The 15,795-nt window shown below is 37.8% G+C and overlaps 1 protein-coding gene across 1 annotated transcript in view; it reads left to right on the plus strand.

The window, feature by feature from the left end:
* TLCD4 (TLC domain containing 4) overlaps positions 1-15,258 on the plus strand; it is a gene marked incomplete at both ends in the record, with an annotated part of 33,261 nt that extends 18,003 nt beyond the window's left edge. The window contains 2 exons of the mRNA XM_084242831.1: positions 4,961-5,034; positions 14,940-15,258. Of these exons, the coding sequence (XP_084098957.1) occupies positions 4,961-5,034; positions 14,940-15,258 (393 nt within the window). The remainder of the gene's footprint in view (positions 1-4,960; positions 5,035-14,939) is intronic.
* Between the last annotated feature and the right edge of the window lie 537 nt (positions 15,259-15,795).

Raw genomic sequence — 15,795 nt, forward strand, 5'->3', positions numbered from 1 at the left:
TTTTCCTGGTCCCTTATTTAAGTTTTCTAGATTCCTGCTATGAGTGAGACCATCCGGTATTTTTCTTTTTCTTTTTGGCTTATTTCGCTGAGCATGATCCCTTCCAGCGCCATCCATGTTGCAGCAAATTGCATGTGTTTATCTTTTTTGAATGCTGAGTAATATTCCATGGTATATATGTACCACATCTTCTTGATCCAGTCATCTATTTTTGGGCATTTGGGTTGTTTCCAAAGCTTAGCTATTGTAAACAGTGCTGCTATAAACATAGGGGTGCAGGTGTTCTTTGGAATTGATGTTTCTGTGTCCTTTGGGTAAATACCTAGGAGTGGAATTGCTGGGTCATATGGAAGCTCTATGTTTAGTAGGTCCAGAAATCTCCACACAGCTTTCCACAGTGGTTGGACCAGTTTGCACTCCCACCAACAGTGCAGAAGAGTTCCTTTTTCTCCACACCCTCGCCAACATTTGTTGTTGCTAGTTTTTTTAATATGTGCCATTCTCACTGGTGTAAGATGGTATCTCATGGTAGTTTTGATTTGCATTTCCCTGATGACAAGTGATGTTGAACATTTTTTCATATGCCTGTTGGCCATTTGCATTTCCTCTTCAGAGAAGTTTCTTTTAAGCTCTTCTGCCCATTTTTTGACTGGATTATTTTCTTTGTTGTTGTTGAGACTCATCAGCTCTTTGCAGATTTTTGTGATCAGTCCTTTATCATTAGTGTTGGGTGCAAAAATGTTCTCCCAGTTGGTGGGGTTTCTCTTTGTTTTTGTTATTGTCTCTTTTGCTGTGCAAAAGCTCTTTAATTTGATATAGTCCCAGCTGTTTATCTTTGCCTTCACTATCACTGCTTTGGGTGATGTGTCTGTAAAGATGTCTTTGATGTGCAAATCACGTAGTGTTTCGCCTATATTTCCTTCTATATATTTTATGGTTTCAGGTCTTATGTCTAGTTCTTTAATCCATTTTGAGTTGATTTTTGTGTATGGTGTGAGGTGGTGGTCAAGCTTCATTCTTTTGCATGTAGCGACCCAGTTTTCCCAGCACCATTTATTGAACAATTTATTGAACATTTATTGAAATTCTTGGGATACAAGGAACATACCTCAACATCATAAAGGCCATCTATGACAAGCCAACAGCCAGTATCATTCTCAATGGTGAAAAGCTGAAAGCAATTCCATTAAGATCTGGAACAAGACAAGGATGTCCACTCTCACCATTGCTTTTCAATATAATACTGGAAGTCCTAGCCAGGGCAATAAGACAAGAGAAAGACATCCAAGGAATCCAAATAGGAAAAGAAGAAGTCAAACTATCACTATTTGCAGACGATATGATATTATACATAGAGAACCCCAAAAACTCCACAGAAAAGCTAATTCAACTCATCAATCAGTTCAGTAAAGTGGCAGGATACAAAATCAACACGCAAAAGTCAGTAGCCTTCCTATACACAAACAATAAATCTGAAGAAGAAGAAATCAAAAAGACCATCCCTTTTGTTATTGAAACAAAAAAAATCAAATATTTGGGAATAAATCTAACAAAAGAGGTAAAGGACCTATACAAAGAAAACTATAAAACACTGTTAAAAGAAATAGAAGAAGACACAAAGAAATGGAGAGACATCCCCTGCTCATGGATTGGAAGAATAAACATTATTAAAATGGCCATCCTTCCAAAAGCAATATACAGATTCAATGCTATTCCAATCAAAATTTCAATGTCATTCTTCAAAGAAATAGAACAATTATTGATGAAATTCATATGGAATCACAAAAAACCCCGAATAGCCAAAGCTCTCCTGAAAAAAAAAGAAGGGAATGGAGGCATCAGACTCCCAGACTTCAAACTATACTACAAAGCCATAATCATCAAAACCGCATGGTATTGGAACAAGAACAGACATACAGACCAATGGAATCGAATAGAAAATCCAGAAATAAACCCACAGGTTTATGGTCAACTAATCTTTGACAAAGGAGCAAAGACTATGCATTGGAGCAAAGAAAGTTTGTTCTTTCCATTATTCAATAAAGGAGATGGTGATGGTGGTAATGGTAGCCATATGCTCCTAACTATTTATAGTTACAGAGATCTGGAAATGGGGTTAGAGGGGTTCAGTCATAACCAAAAGATCATGCAACTAATGAGAGGTCCCTAGTGTGCTGGCCTGCTTGTTGATAACTGTTTTTCTTCTGATCCATAGCTGTTAGGTGGGTCTCACATTCCCCTACCTCTTTCAGTTATCTGCCACCCTTTACCCGTGTTGCTTGTCTAATCTCATACATCAAGGTTTGAACATTGAACATCCGATATTTTTTTCTCATAACATGTTTTTAACAATCTCTAATTCTGTATTAAAAATCTGTTTACAAAATTGAAATCTGCATTTTTTTCTCCTTTTATAATAGAATACTAATATCCAGTCAAAGTGTTCTCAGCCACTCAGAAATAGGCCTGAAGGACTCTTACGATTTTGATTTTGGAGGTGATTCCAGTAAGCAGGCAAGGTTCAACTTAGAACACATGAGGAGGGACTGAGTTATGGGGAGGACAGTAAATGAGGCACAGAAAATGCAGGTATTTGCACAAGCAAGATCTGGGAAGGCACTTGACCCCGCTGGTGCTTGTTAAGGGTTAGGGAAAACCTGCTAGATGACGTAGCAGATCTGCTTTGATCATGATGTAGAATCTAATGGGGGTGAGTGCAGATTTTCCCTAGTTGCAATTTCAGAGAAGGGAACTAGAACAGTGGTTCTCTAACTTTAATGTAAGTTGGTAATATCTGGACAGCCTGGTTAAAAGACTGCTGGTCCCAACACCAGGGTTTCTGATTAGAATATGCATATCTAGCAAGTTCCCCTGTGGTGCTGCTGCCTTTGGTCCGAGGACCACACTTTGAGACCCAGTGGGCTACAAATGAGTTAACTAACCATTCTCCTTTGGAAAAGGTGAAAGAAATTAGGGAAGATGTAAAAAAAAAAAGGATTTCTAAAGGCTAAGGGCAGTTCAGATAAGTATTATTGGAGAAGAAAACAGAATAAAAGTATCCTGCTGTGTCATGGATGGAAAGGTGTCATTATTATCTTTTATTAATGCAGGTAATAACTATTTAGTTCTATTGTATTACATTTTCCTTTTTTTAATATATTCTGTCAAAAAGTCTTATACTTACATGTCTTAAAAACATACAGTAATATAGCCTATTGAATTTACATAGTCAACAGAACTAAAGGACTGAAAGAAACATAAAAATATTATATTCACAACTTTTGTTTAATTAGTACTGTTAATTACTCCTAATTGCTATTGTTAATGATTACTATTGTTTTATTTAAATAAAAGCATTTATTGTAACAGCAGTAAATAACACAGGTAACATGATAGTGAGTTTAGGTTAAAAATTTTAGGTCAACCTTGAGAAAACTAATTCTTATACATCTGCATTTTTAATCTGTAATTTACATGGAGAAGTATTGAAAGCCCTCAAATAAAAAGTTCATTCGTTATTTTTTAAATTGCTTTATATTATTTGCATTTAGAAGGCAGCATGTGTGGTGTGTAACTAGCAGGAAAAAGCTTCTGAATTTCCGCATATGTCTAACATTTTGGCAGGTGGCTAGGACAATTTCCTTTAATCTGTAATCATAATTCTGGTTAAACTGTGCTGGAGTGTCTCTTCACCTAGTAACAATTTTAAAGTACATTAAATAATAAAATCCTTAGAATGAATGCTTTCATAAGTTTTCCTTCGAATGCTTACTAACTCTGCTATACTTTTCCTATTATTAAATTGGAGAATAGTCCTAGGCATTATGTTTCTAAATTCAAAAAGGTGCCAGACAGTCCCCTGTGCTCCTCCCTCCATCCCTCTCACTCCTCTCCCTCCTCCTCCCCTGCAGTATTTCTCTGGTTTATAATTGTCTGTTTTGGCTTTGTTGTGTTTTGTACTGTTATTATTATTTTTTTTTACCCTGATGTCTTATTTGGTTCCCCTATATTCCTGTTATAAGTGAAACCTTATGCTCAGTGAAATTAAATCCTAAATATTAACATCCTCAAAAAAAAAAAAAAAAACAAACAAAAAAAAAAAAAAAAACAAAAAGGTGCCAGAAGTGTGTATTTTATATGTAGGATCTTCTGATTGACAAATACCTTTTTCACATCAAAAATGATAATTCAGTGTTGTTTTAGCTGACAAATACTTATCTGCCCACAGACTTGTATATTGTTATTTAGGATGTTAAGTATACTTCTGAGATTTTTTTTTTTATTTTTTAAAGATTTATTTATTTATTCATACAAGCACTGGGTATAGTCAGAAGTGCGGGAGGGTGAGAGAATTCACCAGAGCCAAAGCGGGGAACAGACCAGGCAGAGTGATGAAGTACACTGCTGAGGGGAGCAGCGGGTGGCAGGAGAGGTCTGTGCGCCATGTGGGACCCTCGCCCGGTGGCCGGGGATCCAACCGGCGCTGCAAAGGCTGCAGGCAACTTCACAACCCAGAGCTCAATCGCTGCGTCACCGGGGAGACCCTGAGATTTTTTTTAAAAGTGCTTCTATTAATGAATATAAAAAACAAGTTCCTCTTAACTTAGTTGCCTCTTAGTTGCACCAAAATACCTCAACTTCTAAAATACACTATTTTGATCATTCTGTTGTCCTTTGAGAATGCCATTAGTAATGGCCATTTGCAGAATTCATGAGTTCAACGTGAGACAGCTGCTTGAAAACTGTTTTCCTAAGTGAACATAATTTTACAATATGCTGACTTTCAAAAGTGCTGTAGAATTTTAAGGACATTTCTATATTCTCATGAAGAAGAAAATCAGTTTTCAGACTTGGTTTGTTTTGATGTTTGATGCTGAGAAGCTCTCAAATGTTTCCTCAGCAAATGGAAATTCTGATAAGAATGTTATCCCTGACATTTTGTTTTCTATTTATCATCCAGAGTCATGGAGCACTGGCCTATGTTGGGAATTTTCGCCTGCTTGCAGAGCTGTCCAGCCCTTTTGTGAATCAGCGGTAAGTTACTGGTATCATTAATTACTTCAAAGTTGTGCTGTTAATTTTCAGTTTGGGGAAACTTTAGGATCTTTTTCCAAGATATAAAAATGAGAATATGTGATATGAATTCTTATCACTTTGTACAAGTGTGAGGAAACCAGGTCTTTGGTAGGTAAGAGAAACTTAGCCAAGATTCCCTAGGTAGAAAGTGGTAGTGCTAGTGATGGAGTTCAGATGATATTCAGTGCATGGGGTTCTTGGATCCTTCTGAAAAAGAATTCAGCAGACGTTCCCATTCATCAGACATGGCAAGTTTATTAAGGAAGAGAGAACAAGGAAAGATGCCTGCATAGACATGGTACATTTTGCCAGGGCAAGGGATTGGGTTGGTTGGTCTTCTAAGATCAATAATCTTCTCTGCCCCACCTCTGGCTGAGAATCTTTTCTGACCCCACCTTAGATTCCTGGAACCTTCCATAGCTGGCTTAGTTAATATTTATTAATCATCCCTACCCCTCCTTTGGGTTTTTTTTTTTTGTTTGTTTGTTTATACATGCACTGGGTACAGTCAGAAGAGTGGGAGGGTGAGAGAATTCACCAGAGCCAGAGCGGGGAGCAGAGCAGGCAGAAGGACCGAAGTACACTGCTGAGGGGAGCAGCGGGCGGCAGGAGAGGTCTGCGCGCCATGTGGGATCCTCCTCCGGTGGCGGGGAGCAGCCGGGGATCGAAACAGCGCCGCACAGGCCGCGGGCAGCTTCGCAACCCAGCGCTCAACCGCTGCGCCACCGGGGAGGCCCATCCTTTGGGTTTTGACAGGAGTCCTATGGAGATGAAGGGCCTGTCTTGTCACAGCATCTCTGTGGGTGTCTGATACATGGGTTGAGGTGGTGTTTGCCAGGTTTCTCCACTGTTAAGTTTTCCTTCTCCTTACTCTCCAAAGCCTGGTAGGAAGTATAGCCTCTCTCAAAAGGAAAGAATAAGTTAAACTCCACCTTCTGGAGAAAGGTAGTTGCTCATCTTTGACAATTGATTTATTACTGTTATCCTTTATTTTGTTATTTAACAAAGTTTTCTGATTTTTTTCCTATGTAATGCTTAGCTTTTCCTCTCATTCCAGACCCATAGCCCTAGCTTATGGCCTGCAGGATCTCTGTGGTTTGAGTACTGCAATAACTTTCTCATAGACTTCCCTAATTCCAGATCCTCTCTTCAGTCTTCCTCACTGCGGTACCAGAGTAATCCTCCTGGTGTTCCACTTTCAATGCTTTGCTTTCTTACTGAAAACTGTATCCTGTTTAGACGCCTCTCTGACTTTTGAAGTTCTCTCTAATGTGCTCCATATGTCTCCAATCTTAGTTCTTACTACTCATTAGAGTCAGTCTTGTACTGACTTACTATCTCATGCATCTATGGGACAGTCTCTCTTCTCTTCCTTTATTCCTATCCTCCGTTTCCCCTTTGTCTTTGAAAAATACATCTATCCTTCAAGTTTTAGGTCAAAATGTCAAACCCAGAGGAAGTTCCCATAATTACATGTAGCCTTATGTGACTTAGTATAGGGATATCTCAGAGACTTGGTGTGTCAGATTAGACTAGCCAGTTAGAGCTGACCCTGTATCAGGCCTCACTGATGATCTCAAAGGCACAGGTAATCACAAGGCACTGGCAGAGCAGGGAGTTTTAAGGGCCATCAGCATGGCTCCCTAGGTCCTTTTTTGCTCTGGGTACCCTCTGAAACACTGCCACCTATGCAGTCTCTAAGCATATTTCTAAGGTGAGTGTAGTTCTTATCACTGATACAGAAGGAGCTCTTTTGATTTAATATGCAGATTGTTACATAGCTTATGTCACATTCCACAGTTCAGCCCTCATAAATCTGTCCATTCTAGGTTCATACACCCTAAGCAGTCCTACACTAAGTATATATAAAAGCATTCTATTGATGAAGACTCCTGTTTTGAATACAACTGATTAGTCTATTTATCAGGAGGTCTGTCATTAGTATGTTTGTTTATCAAGCAGTTAGCCTGATCATCTGTCTTTTTCTCTTGCCAAAGGGAAGTTGGTGCTGATGCAGAAGAGAATGGATTATAGATCAGCTGATTTGCTTTTTCTCTCCCAAATACTTATGTCCTGCTTATTTTGTTCGCCAATATTTTATATGTTATAATGTTATTTCTTCAAGTTCTTGGGGCTTGGCCATTTAAACCTCTGCCATCATAATGTGAATATGTGGAGGAAAAGAATGTTCTTTGAAGTCAGAAGACTTGGGTTCAGAGCCAGGATCTTCCACTTACCATTGTTTGTGAATGGAAGGTTATTTAACTTCTCTCAGCTTCAATTTTCTTACCCATAAAACAGGCATCATGATACCTGTAGATGTTATAGTTTATTGTGTAGCTTAAATGGGATTATACTTGTAAAGCACCTGGCACAGTACATATCCAGTATGCTAAATAGCTAGTATACAATACTAGCTAAAACCTAGTAAGTACTGGAAGTGTGTAGCTTATAGTTTGCTTTCTTTACTTTGTCCTGGCTTTTTTACTCTTTATTTTATTACAATTAAGATTTTCCTCTGTCATTTTGCTGGAACTGTTACAGTTGTAAAATCCAATGACCTCTCTCTGGTGCCTGTCTTAACTGTATCTTCCTGTGGGCTCAAAACTATTGATCACCCCCTACTTTAATGTCTCACTCCCTTTGCTTCCATGATGCTGCCTTCACTTGGATCTTTTATTTCTCTGCTATCCTCTGAGTTTTCTTTAGAAGGGATAGTTCCATAAATCCTAGGGTTCCCCAGAGGCCTCTTCTGGGGCCCATGGCTATTCCTTCTCCCTGGGTGAATTCTTCTACTTTCAAAGTTTCAGCTATTATCTCTTTGCTCATCGTGGTATCATGGACGATGTATGAATTTCAGAATCATATAAATTCACGTTGCAATTCAGCCTTGCCCCTTACTGCTATGACCTCTTGTACAAGTTATTTAACACAGTTGCTTTCTCTATAAAAAGAGCATATGTAATATAACTACTTCCTCATAGTATTATCAAGTGTTTTCTCCTTCCAGGTGGCACATCAAATTCAGCATGTCTAAAATAGAATGCAACATATTTTCCTTTCTGTTCTTTTATACTCTCTTCTCCTGTTTAGTGTGTACCCCAGCCATCCCCTTGACTACCCCTGTTCAACACACAGGAATCATCTTTGCCTGTTTCTCTTTCACCTGTAACTCCATCATCAGATCCTGCCATCATCAGATCCTCACCTCCTAAATATTTCTTGCCTGTGCCACGTCCTGTCCATCTTTACTGTCACTGCTTTAGTTCATTATCTCTTGCCTTGGCTACTGTACCAGCCTCTAACCTTTAACTGTCCAGTACAATACCAACAAGCCACATGTGACTACTCACATGTCATTAAATATCAGATTGCTTTGTTCACAGATGAACCGAGTCAGTTATTTTTCTCAGAAGCATATTTTTCTTTATTGAAATCATTGTTGCACAATAACAAAATTAAATAGAATTTAAAACTCAGTTCCTCTAAAAAAAAGAAAAGCAACAAATGTTCAAATGAAAGTGCTACACAGCCTCATGTGACTACTGGCTACTGAATTGGGTAGCATATTTATAGAACATTCCCATTATTGCAAAAAATTCCTTTGGACAGTGGTGTTCTAGAGGTTGACAAACCGGCTCAAGGATCAAATCTGCTACCTGTTTTCTGTGCTTGTGGGTGAAGATTTCTTAGGACACAGCCATGCTTCTTTGTTTACCATGACTGCAAGGGTAGAGCTGATTAGTTGTGGCAGAGAGTGGGTGGCTTCCAACTTTATGTTCACTGTCAGATTATAGGAGTTTGCTGATCCCTTTTCTAGACCATCTACCTGCCTCCAGTTCTGTTTCTCTTTCATCTCTCTTTTGTTACTGTCTTCTGGCGACCTCCTAAAACACAGAAATTAACATGCAGCTGCTCGTGTTGTGTCCTCTCAGTGCTGTGCAGTGGCTGTGCAGCGTATGGACACAGGAAGCTCTTCAACTTGAACTGGCTTGTCTCCTTCTGACATATTTTCCCTCAAAAATCTCCTTTCAGGGCCTCCCCGGTGGCGCAGTGGTTGAGCACTGGGTTGCGAAGCTGCCCGCAGCCTCTGCAGCGCTGGTTCGATCCCCGGCTGCTCCCCGGCCACTGGAGGAGGGTCCCACATGGCGCGCAGACCTCTCCTGCCGCCCGCTGCTCCCCTCAGCAGTGTACTTCGGTCCTTCTGCCTGCTCTGCTCCCCGCTCTGGCTCTGGTGAATTCTCTCACCCTCCCGCGCTTCTGACTGTACCCAGTGCTTGTATGTATAAATAAATAAATAAATAAATAAATCTTTAAAAAAAGAAAATCTCCTTTCACTCCAGACTTGTCCATCTGCTGGGAAGGCTGTGGTTCCTTACTCATCCTTCAAGACTGGGCCAGGATGATTTTTATCACTAAATCCCCTCTATTTGTAGGCAGGGGATCCCATATTTGAGCTTCTGTATTAGAGACGTATCACAATATTATGATTAATACATTTCATTGTGAAGTTTTTCTCTCTCTTTTTTCCTGTCATTTATCTCTGCATTTCATTAGATCAAGGACCACATCTTTTCAAGTCTGCATGGTTCAGCATCCACACAGTGTCTGGCACATAGTAGTTACTTGATTGCTTTTTGAATAAAAGTTTCCTAAAAAGTGACCAGTTAAACTCTGGCAGCATCCATCACTTGAATAGAATTCAGATGATGAAATTTTGAAACAGGAGAAAATGACCTTTGGCATTAAACTGCAGTTTGGTTTTGGTTGAAACTCTTTTGGAGAAATCATAATATTATAGTTAATCTATTATTTTATAGATATTTTATAGATATTATATATTATTATTATATATTTTATATATATAATATATATATTTATATTTATATATATTATATATATAATATATATAATATATATATTTATATTTATATATATTATATATTATATATTTTATTTTATAAAATATTATTATTTTATAGATATTTTAAATGATGTGGGATGCGTATGGTAGGGTATTGAGTAAAAGAAGACTGAAATAAAGCTTAGACACCGGGACTTCAATTAAATTTCTACTGCTGACTTATACCCTACATTTGGTTTCTTTTATAAAAAGTCATTTAACAGAGGTAACTTCTTTCTTACATAAATTCTCTTATCTGTTACGAGGACATATTTATAAATTGTCATTATATTTATTTATAAATTTCCAAAAACTTTGTACCGAGGCTCTTTAATGTATTCATTCAGTATATCTAGAGGGTGTGATCCTGTATTTCTAAATCATATACAGTGCTGTAAACCAATGTGTAACCAATGTAAACTCGATAAAAAAAAAAAATTGAATATTTGCTAAAGTGACCCAGTTCCTCCTTCTGGGACTTTCAGTCTGGCATCTAGTGTCATGTTTATGTTTGAGAAAATAAGATTAAAAATAATGAAGTAGTAAAATGAGATACTGTGTGAAAAAGGGCAAGAAAAAAAAGTGCTAGTATTAATGATATAAAACATCTGTTTTCAAAATTGTTGATCTCATAAATGAGATCCTGAATGAACTTACTGTTTCTGAGGGCTTTACCTATGTAAAAAAAATTTTCTTTATTGAGGTAATGTTTGTTTTTACAACACTGTATATGATTCAGAAATACAGGCTCCTACCTCTTCAGGTGTATGTTACCACACTCACCTATATTCCTCTGCGGATCTGTATTTATTAATAGTTACCTAATTGGAAATTAAAAATAAATATTTGTTAATTCAGTTGATATTGAAATATTTTGTCATGTTAACATAATAAGTTTTTTTGGTTTTTGTTTTTGCATAGAAAAACTGAGGGTAAGCCAGAGGTGCAGGGGGTGAGAGGATTCACCAGAGACAGAGTGGGGAGCAGAGCAGGCACATCTACTGAAATACACTGCTGAGGAGAGCAGCGGGCGAGACAGGAGATGTCTGGTGCGCCATGTGGGTTAGCTCCCTGGATGGAACTCAGACGTTAGTGGTGATAGTGCTGAGACTTAACCCCTAGGCCACCAGGGAGGCCCCATAATGAGTTTTTTTGGTGAAAAATAATTGCACTGTGAAAACGAATCTAATTTTATCGGGAACAGTATTGTACATTTGTGTGACTCTCCAGTGTGTATCTTGATAGGATCCAACTGGATGCTCAAGTCCACTTCTGTTTTCAGTCTATTGTGAAATGTTTTGGTTGAAGAATATGAAAAAAACCTCACCTCTCAGAGTTAATAATGTAGTTGGGAAAGGGAAGAGTATTTTACTAGTCTTTTGAATAATTGTGGGTATTCTTCTTTAATATTATACCAAAATATACCAAGAGTTGGTTTCCTAAAATTTCTTAAATGTAGACTCTGAAACCTTATCAGTAAACATTTTGTTCACTGTTTTATTCAAATTCATTGGACTCTCTTGCACTTGAATCTTCTATCCATCCTTGCATAATTTTTTATCATGATGCCTTGGTCATCTGGAAAATATTGTTTTCCAAATGGTGATGAATTTGTTAAATAATATTTTAAAAACCCACATTAGTTAATATCACCATTGATTTCATTTGAAAAATTGTGATGTACTTGGAGGCTATCAAACTTACGATAGCATATACACGTTTTCCAAAATCCTAGTTTTTTTTTTAAAGATTTATTTATTATGCACACAAGAGCTGGGGTACAGGCCAGAGGTGGGGTGTGTGTGATAGGATTCACTAGAGACAGAGTGGGGAGCAGAACAGGCAGACTGACTGAAACACACTGCTGAAGGGAGCAGAGGGTGAGACAGGAGAGGTTTGCTACACCATGTGGGCAACTCCTTAGCCTGCCGGGGATCGAACTTGTGCTGCAGAGGCTGCGGATTGCTTCACAGTGCTGTGCTTAACCCCTTGCGCCACCAGGGAGGCCCAATCCTAGTTTCTGTTTGTAAATGCAAATTTCATTATTGGCAACAAACTGTTAAGTTTCTTTCCTTGATGTGACAAATTCATCATGTTCATTTTTGAGAAAATGTCTGCCAAATACCCAGGTCTAAATAACTGTAGTTTGTCAGTCATCCTTTCAAGTAAAAATGGTGTTCCATGGAAAAACTGGGGAGCTGAGCTCACAGTTAAATCATCATCCAAGGGTTTTTTCTCCTGACAATAACTGTACTTTGCAGCAGACCTGCTTGATGTGTGCTCCCCATTTCAGCATATAGAACATTAAAAAGGCATGCACATAAAAGGCTGTAAATATGTGGTGGTAAAGAAAACAATGTTTCCTACTACCATTTTGTGCCATTGCCATGCTTTGTACTAAAGCATCAAGTTTTATCCACCAGTGCTTTGCACCATCAGTTTAAAATCAGCACAATAAAAAAGACAGATAATATTCTTGTATTAGAATCTTATTGCAAACAATAGTTTTCCCTTGCAGACATCCCCAAAGTCTCAGGCATCCATTGACTGCATTTTGAGGCCACTATTGACGAGTACTTGTCATGCAGAATTTCACCAAAAAGATGGGGTACATACTTTAAATGTTTAGATTTTTTTTAATAGGTTGAAGGGAATGGGATACCCTCCATTTAAGGGAAAGGAATAAAGATAAGTTTTTGAAAAATGGCATAAACACACTGTGTGAAAGAAACTTCGTAACACTTATAGGACCAGAGTATGTCTTCGGAGGAGGGTGGACATGCACAGAGGGTGTAGATGCCAGGGAGCTTGTTGAATGTCACCCCGGAGACAGTGAGAAGATATTACAGTGAAGAAAAGATGTACTGAAAGTAGCCCAGAATAATTCTAGTTTGGGTATTTGTAGTATAGATTTTAAGGCTCGAGGTAAAGTTTGTGTTAGTGGGTAGCATTCAGCTCTTAGTTGTGTGAATGAATGGTGTAGTTTCATTAGTCCAGAAAATAAGTGAAAGTCCAAATTATACTATAGGGATAGAAAGATGACAAAACAGATTTTGAGGGAAGAAGAAGTAAAACTGGCAATGAGTAAGAAATTAGACATAGAGAAAGGGACAATTTAAGATCACTCTTGCTCTGAACCTGGATGAATGGCCCATTGAAAGAAGGTAGAGGGTTAGGAAGACTAAGAAGGACGGTGATGGGTTTGGTAGAGACACTGGATAAAAGGACAAACAGAGCATCTGAATGGATTGTTAGAAGAGGCAGTTAAAAGTTAGAGCGGAACCAAAATAATACTGGGATGAAGAACGGTGTTTCTCAAACTAGGTTCCTAAACTCCTAAAATTCAGAATTAATATTTATTAAATACAGTTGTTATTAAATACAGTAGTTTATTAAATATAGAGAATTATATTTGCAACCAAGATATAACTGGGGTCAGCTCGGGGCCCGGTCTCCGTGTAGAATCCCAGAAACAGTACAGCATCCAAATCCTTCCTTATTGGCATGTTTCCAAGGACTTCAACAAAGATGCAGCTTGTTACTCACAGCAATGCTTCTTAAAATTCTCTTCATTCCTCTTGAACTCACAGTACCTCCTGGACCCCACAGCTTTCCCAAGGTTCACTACAGCATCTGACTCTTGATCCTAAAACTCATCCAACCAATTCCACATGGGGACTGATTCTTTGCTTATATCCTCTTTTCTCACTTTTTTTTCTCTACCTGCAAGTAGCTCTTTCTCCTCTTTCCAAATATGAGCTCAACTAGAGAAATCCTCTTTTCTCACTGATTGTAGTGGGAACCATGCTGCACAGTCAACTCCCAGAAAACTAGATTCCTTTAGAAGGGGGAGGAAGAAATGCTAAATGACCAAAGACAGATTTCTTTGTGGGGTTGGCAGAGGGTACCAAATACACACAATTGGCTGGCTTTTCTTTTGTACCTGTCTTAATAATTATTCAAATTTCCTTAGTTTTTACCTAAGGATATTTTTCTGTTGACACCAGAATACATTACATTTTGCTGTCATTTCTCCTTAAACTCCTCTTGGTTGTGACAGTTTCTCAGACTTTCATTATTTTTTGATAATCTTGTCAGTTTTGAGGAGTCCTGTTCAGCTGTTTTATAGAATATTTCTCAATTTGGGTTTGTCTTATCTTTTCCTCATAATTAGATTTGAATTATGTTTGGGGTTTGTGGAGGAAGACCACAGAAGAAGCATTCTCATCACTACATGCTATAAACATGACTTACCATTGTTTATATTCAACTTGTCACCTGGCTGAGGTCTGTGAAAGGCACTGTTAAGAGAATAAAAAAAACCAAACACACCCATACACTGGTGTTTTTTTTTAAATACTCTTAACAGTGCCCTTCACAGAGAAAGTTTTTAATTTTAGTGAAGCCCAACTTAGTATTATTTTCTTCTGTGGATCATATGTTTGTTGTTATATCTAAAATTCTGTCACTAAACCCAAGAGCTTGCATGTTTTTCCCGTTTTCTTCTAGAAGTTTCTAGAAATTTCTAGTTTCACATTTTCATTTAAGTCTGTGATCCATTTGAGTTAAATTTTGTGTTAGATGTGAGGCAGAGACTGCCTCACATCTTTTTTGAGAAGACTATCCTTTTTCCATTGAATTACCTTTGTACCAAAAATTAGTTGAGTGTAAATGTGTAGGTCTATTTCTAGGCTCTGTTTTGTTCCATTGATTGATTTGTTCTTTCAAAATTGGCATGCTATGGTGATTGCTGTACCTTTATAGTAACTCTTGAAATTGGATGGTGTGAGCCCACCAGCTTTGTTCTGTTTTAGTAATGCTGGGCTATTCAAGGCCCTTTACCTCACCATATAAATTTTAGAGGGATGTTCACTGAATTTTAAAGACTAAAACCTAAAATTAAAATGGCTAAGCCTCAAAGATGTGTAGTTGATGTGATCTTTCTTTGATTTTTGTCCAGGTGGTTCTTTGAAGTTCTAGGGTATCCTAAGTTTGCCAAGGCTAACGTCATCAATGGGATCCTCATGACCGTGGTGTTCTTCATGGTGCGGATTGCTGCCATACCGCCGACCTATATCCTCCTCTATAACGTGTTTGGAACAGAACCGTACTTAAGGCTTGGAACATTAATCCAGTATTCCTGGGTCACCACTTGTTTTGTTTTGGATGTGATGAATGTCATGTGGATGATCAAAATTTCAAAGGGGTGCATCAAAGTCATCTCTCTCATCAGACAAGAGAATGCCAAAAATCGTCTTCAGAATGGAAAGCTTGACTAACAGTGGGGCTGTTGATTCACATACTTCATTACTACCTGCATTGTATCTGCTGATATGATGAATTCTTGGCATGTTCTTGTGCTTCTTTATTAATTATACTTGTTACCCAGTACTTTGGTATCTTTTTTTAACCTTTAGAAAAGAGAAAGTAAAGTTAGTTTTTATCCCAAGATTTCTGATTTCCTTCTGCATTATAAGCATGGAAAACTCTTAAAGATTTAAATAAAAAATTATAAATATAGTGGTGAATCTTTTCAGGAATCTGTTAATCTGCATTGGTATTTTTCTCTGTGACAAGATGGCCATGCTAATTTGGTCCACTTACTTTTATGTCACCAATTTTGCTAAAAGAATGGAAGATGCTTTTACATCTAGAAATAGCTGTCAACATTTTATTGATCCATACTCATTTCTTACTATGGCTGTCAATACTTGAGTAGGGTTTATTTTCTAAATTGTTGGAATTTTTTAGGCTATTAGAAGCGATGTATTTTTCATTTCAGATATGCTATCTATTAATGATACAGTATTTTACTT

This window comes from Talpa europaea (genome assembly GCF_964194135.1).
Source record: "Talpa europaea genome assembly, chromosome: 9".
In the NCBI taxonomy this organism is placed as follows: Eukaryota; Metazoa; Chordata; class Mammalia; order Eulipotyphla; family Talpidae; genus Talpa; species Talpa europaea.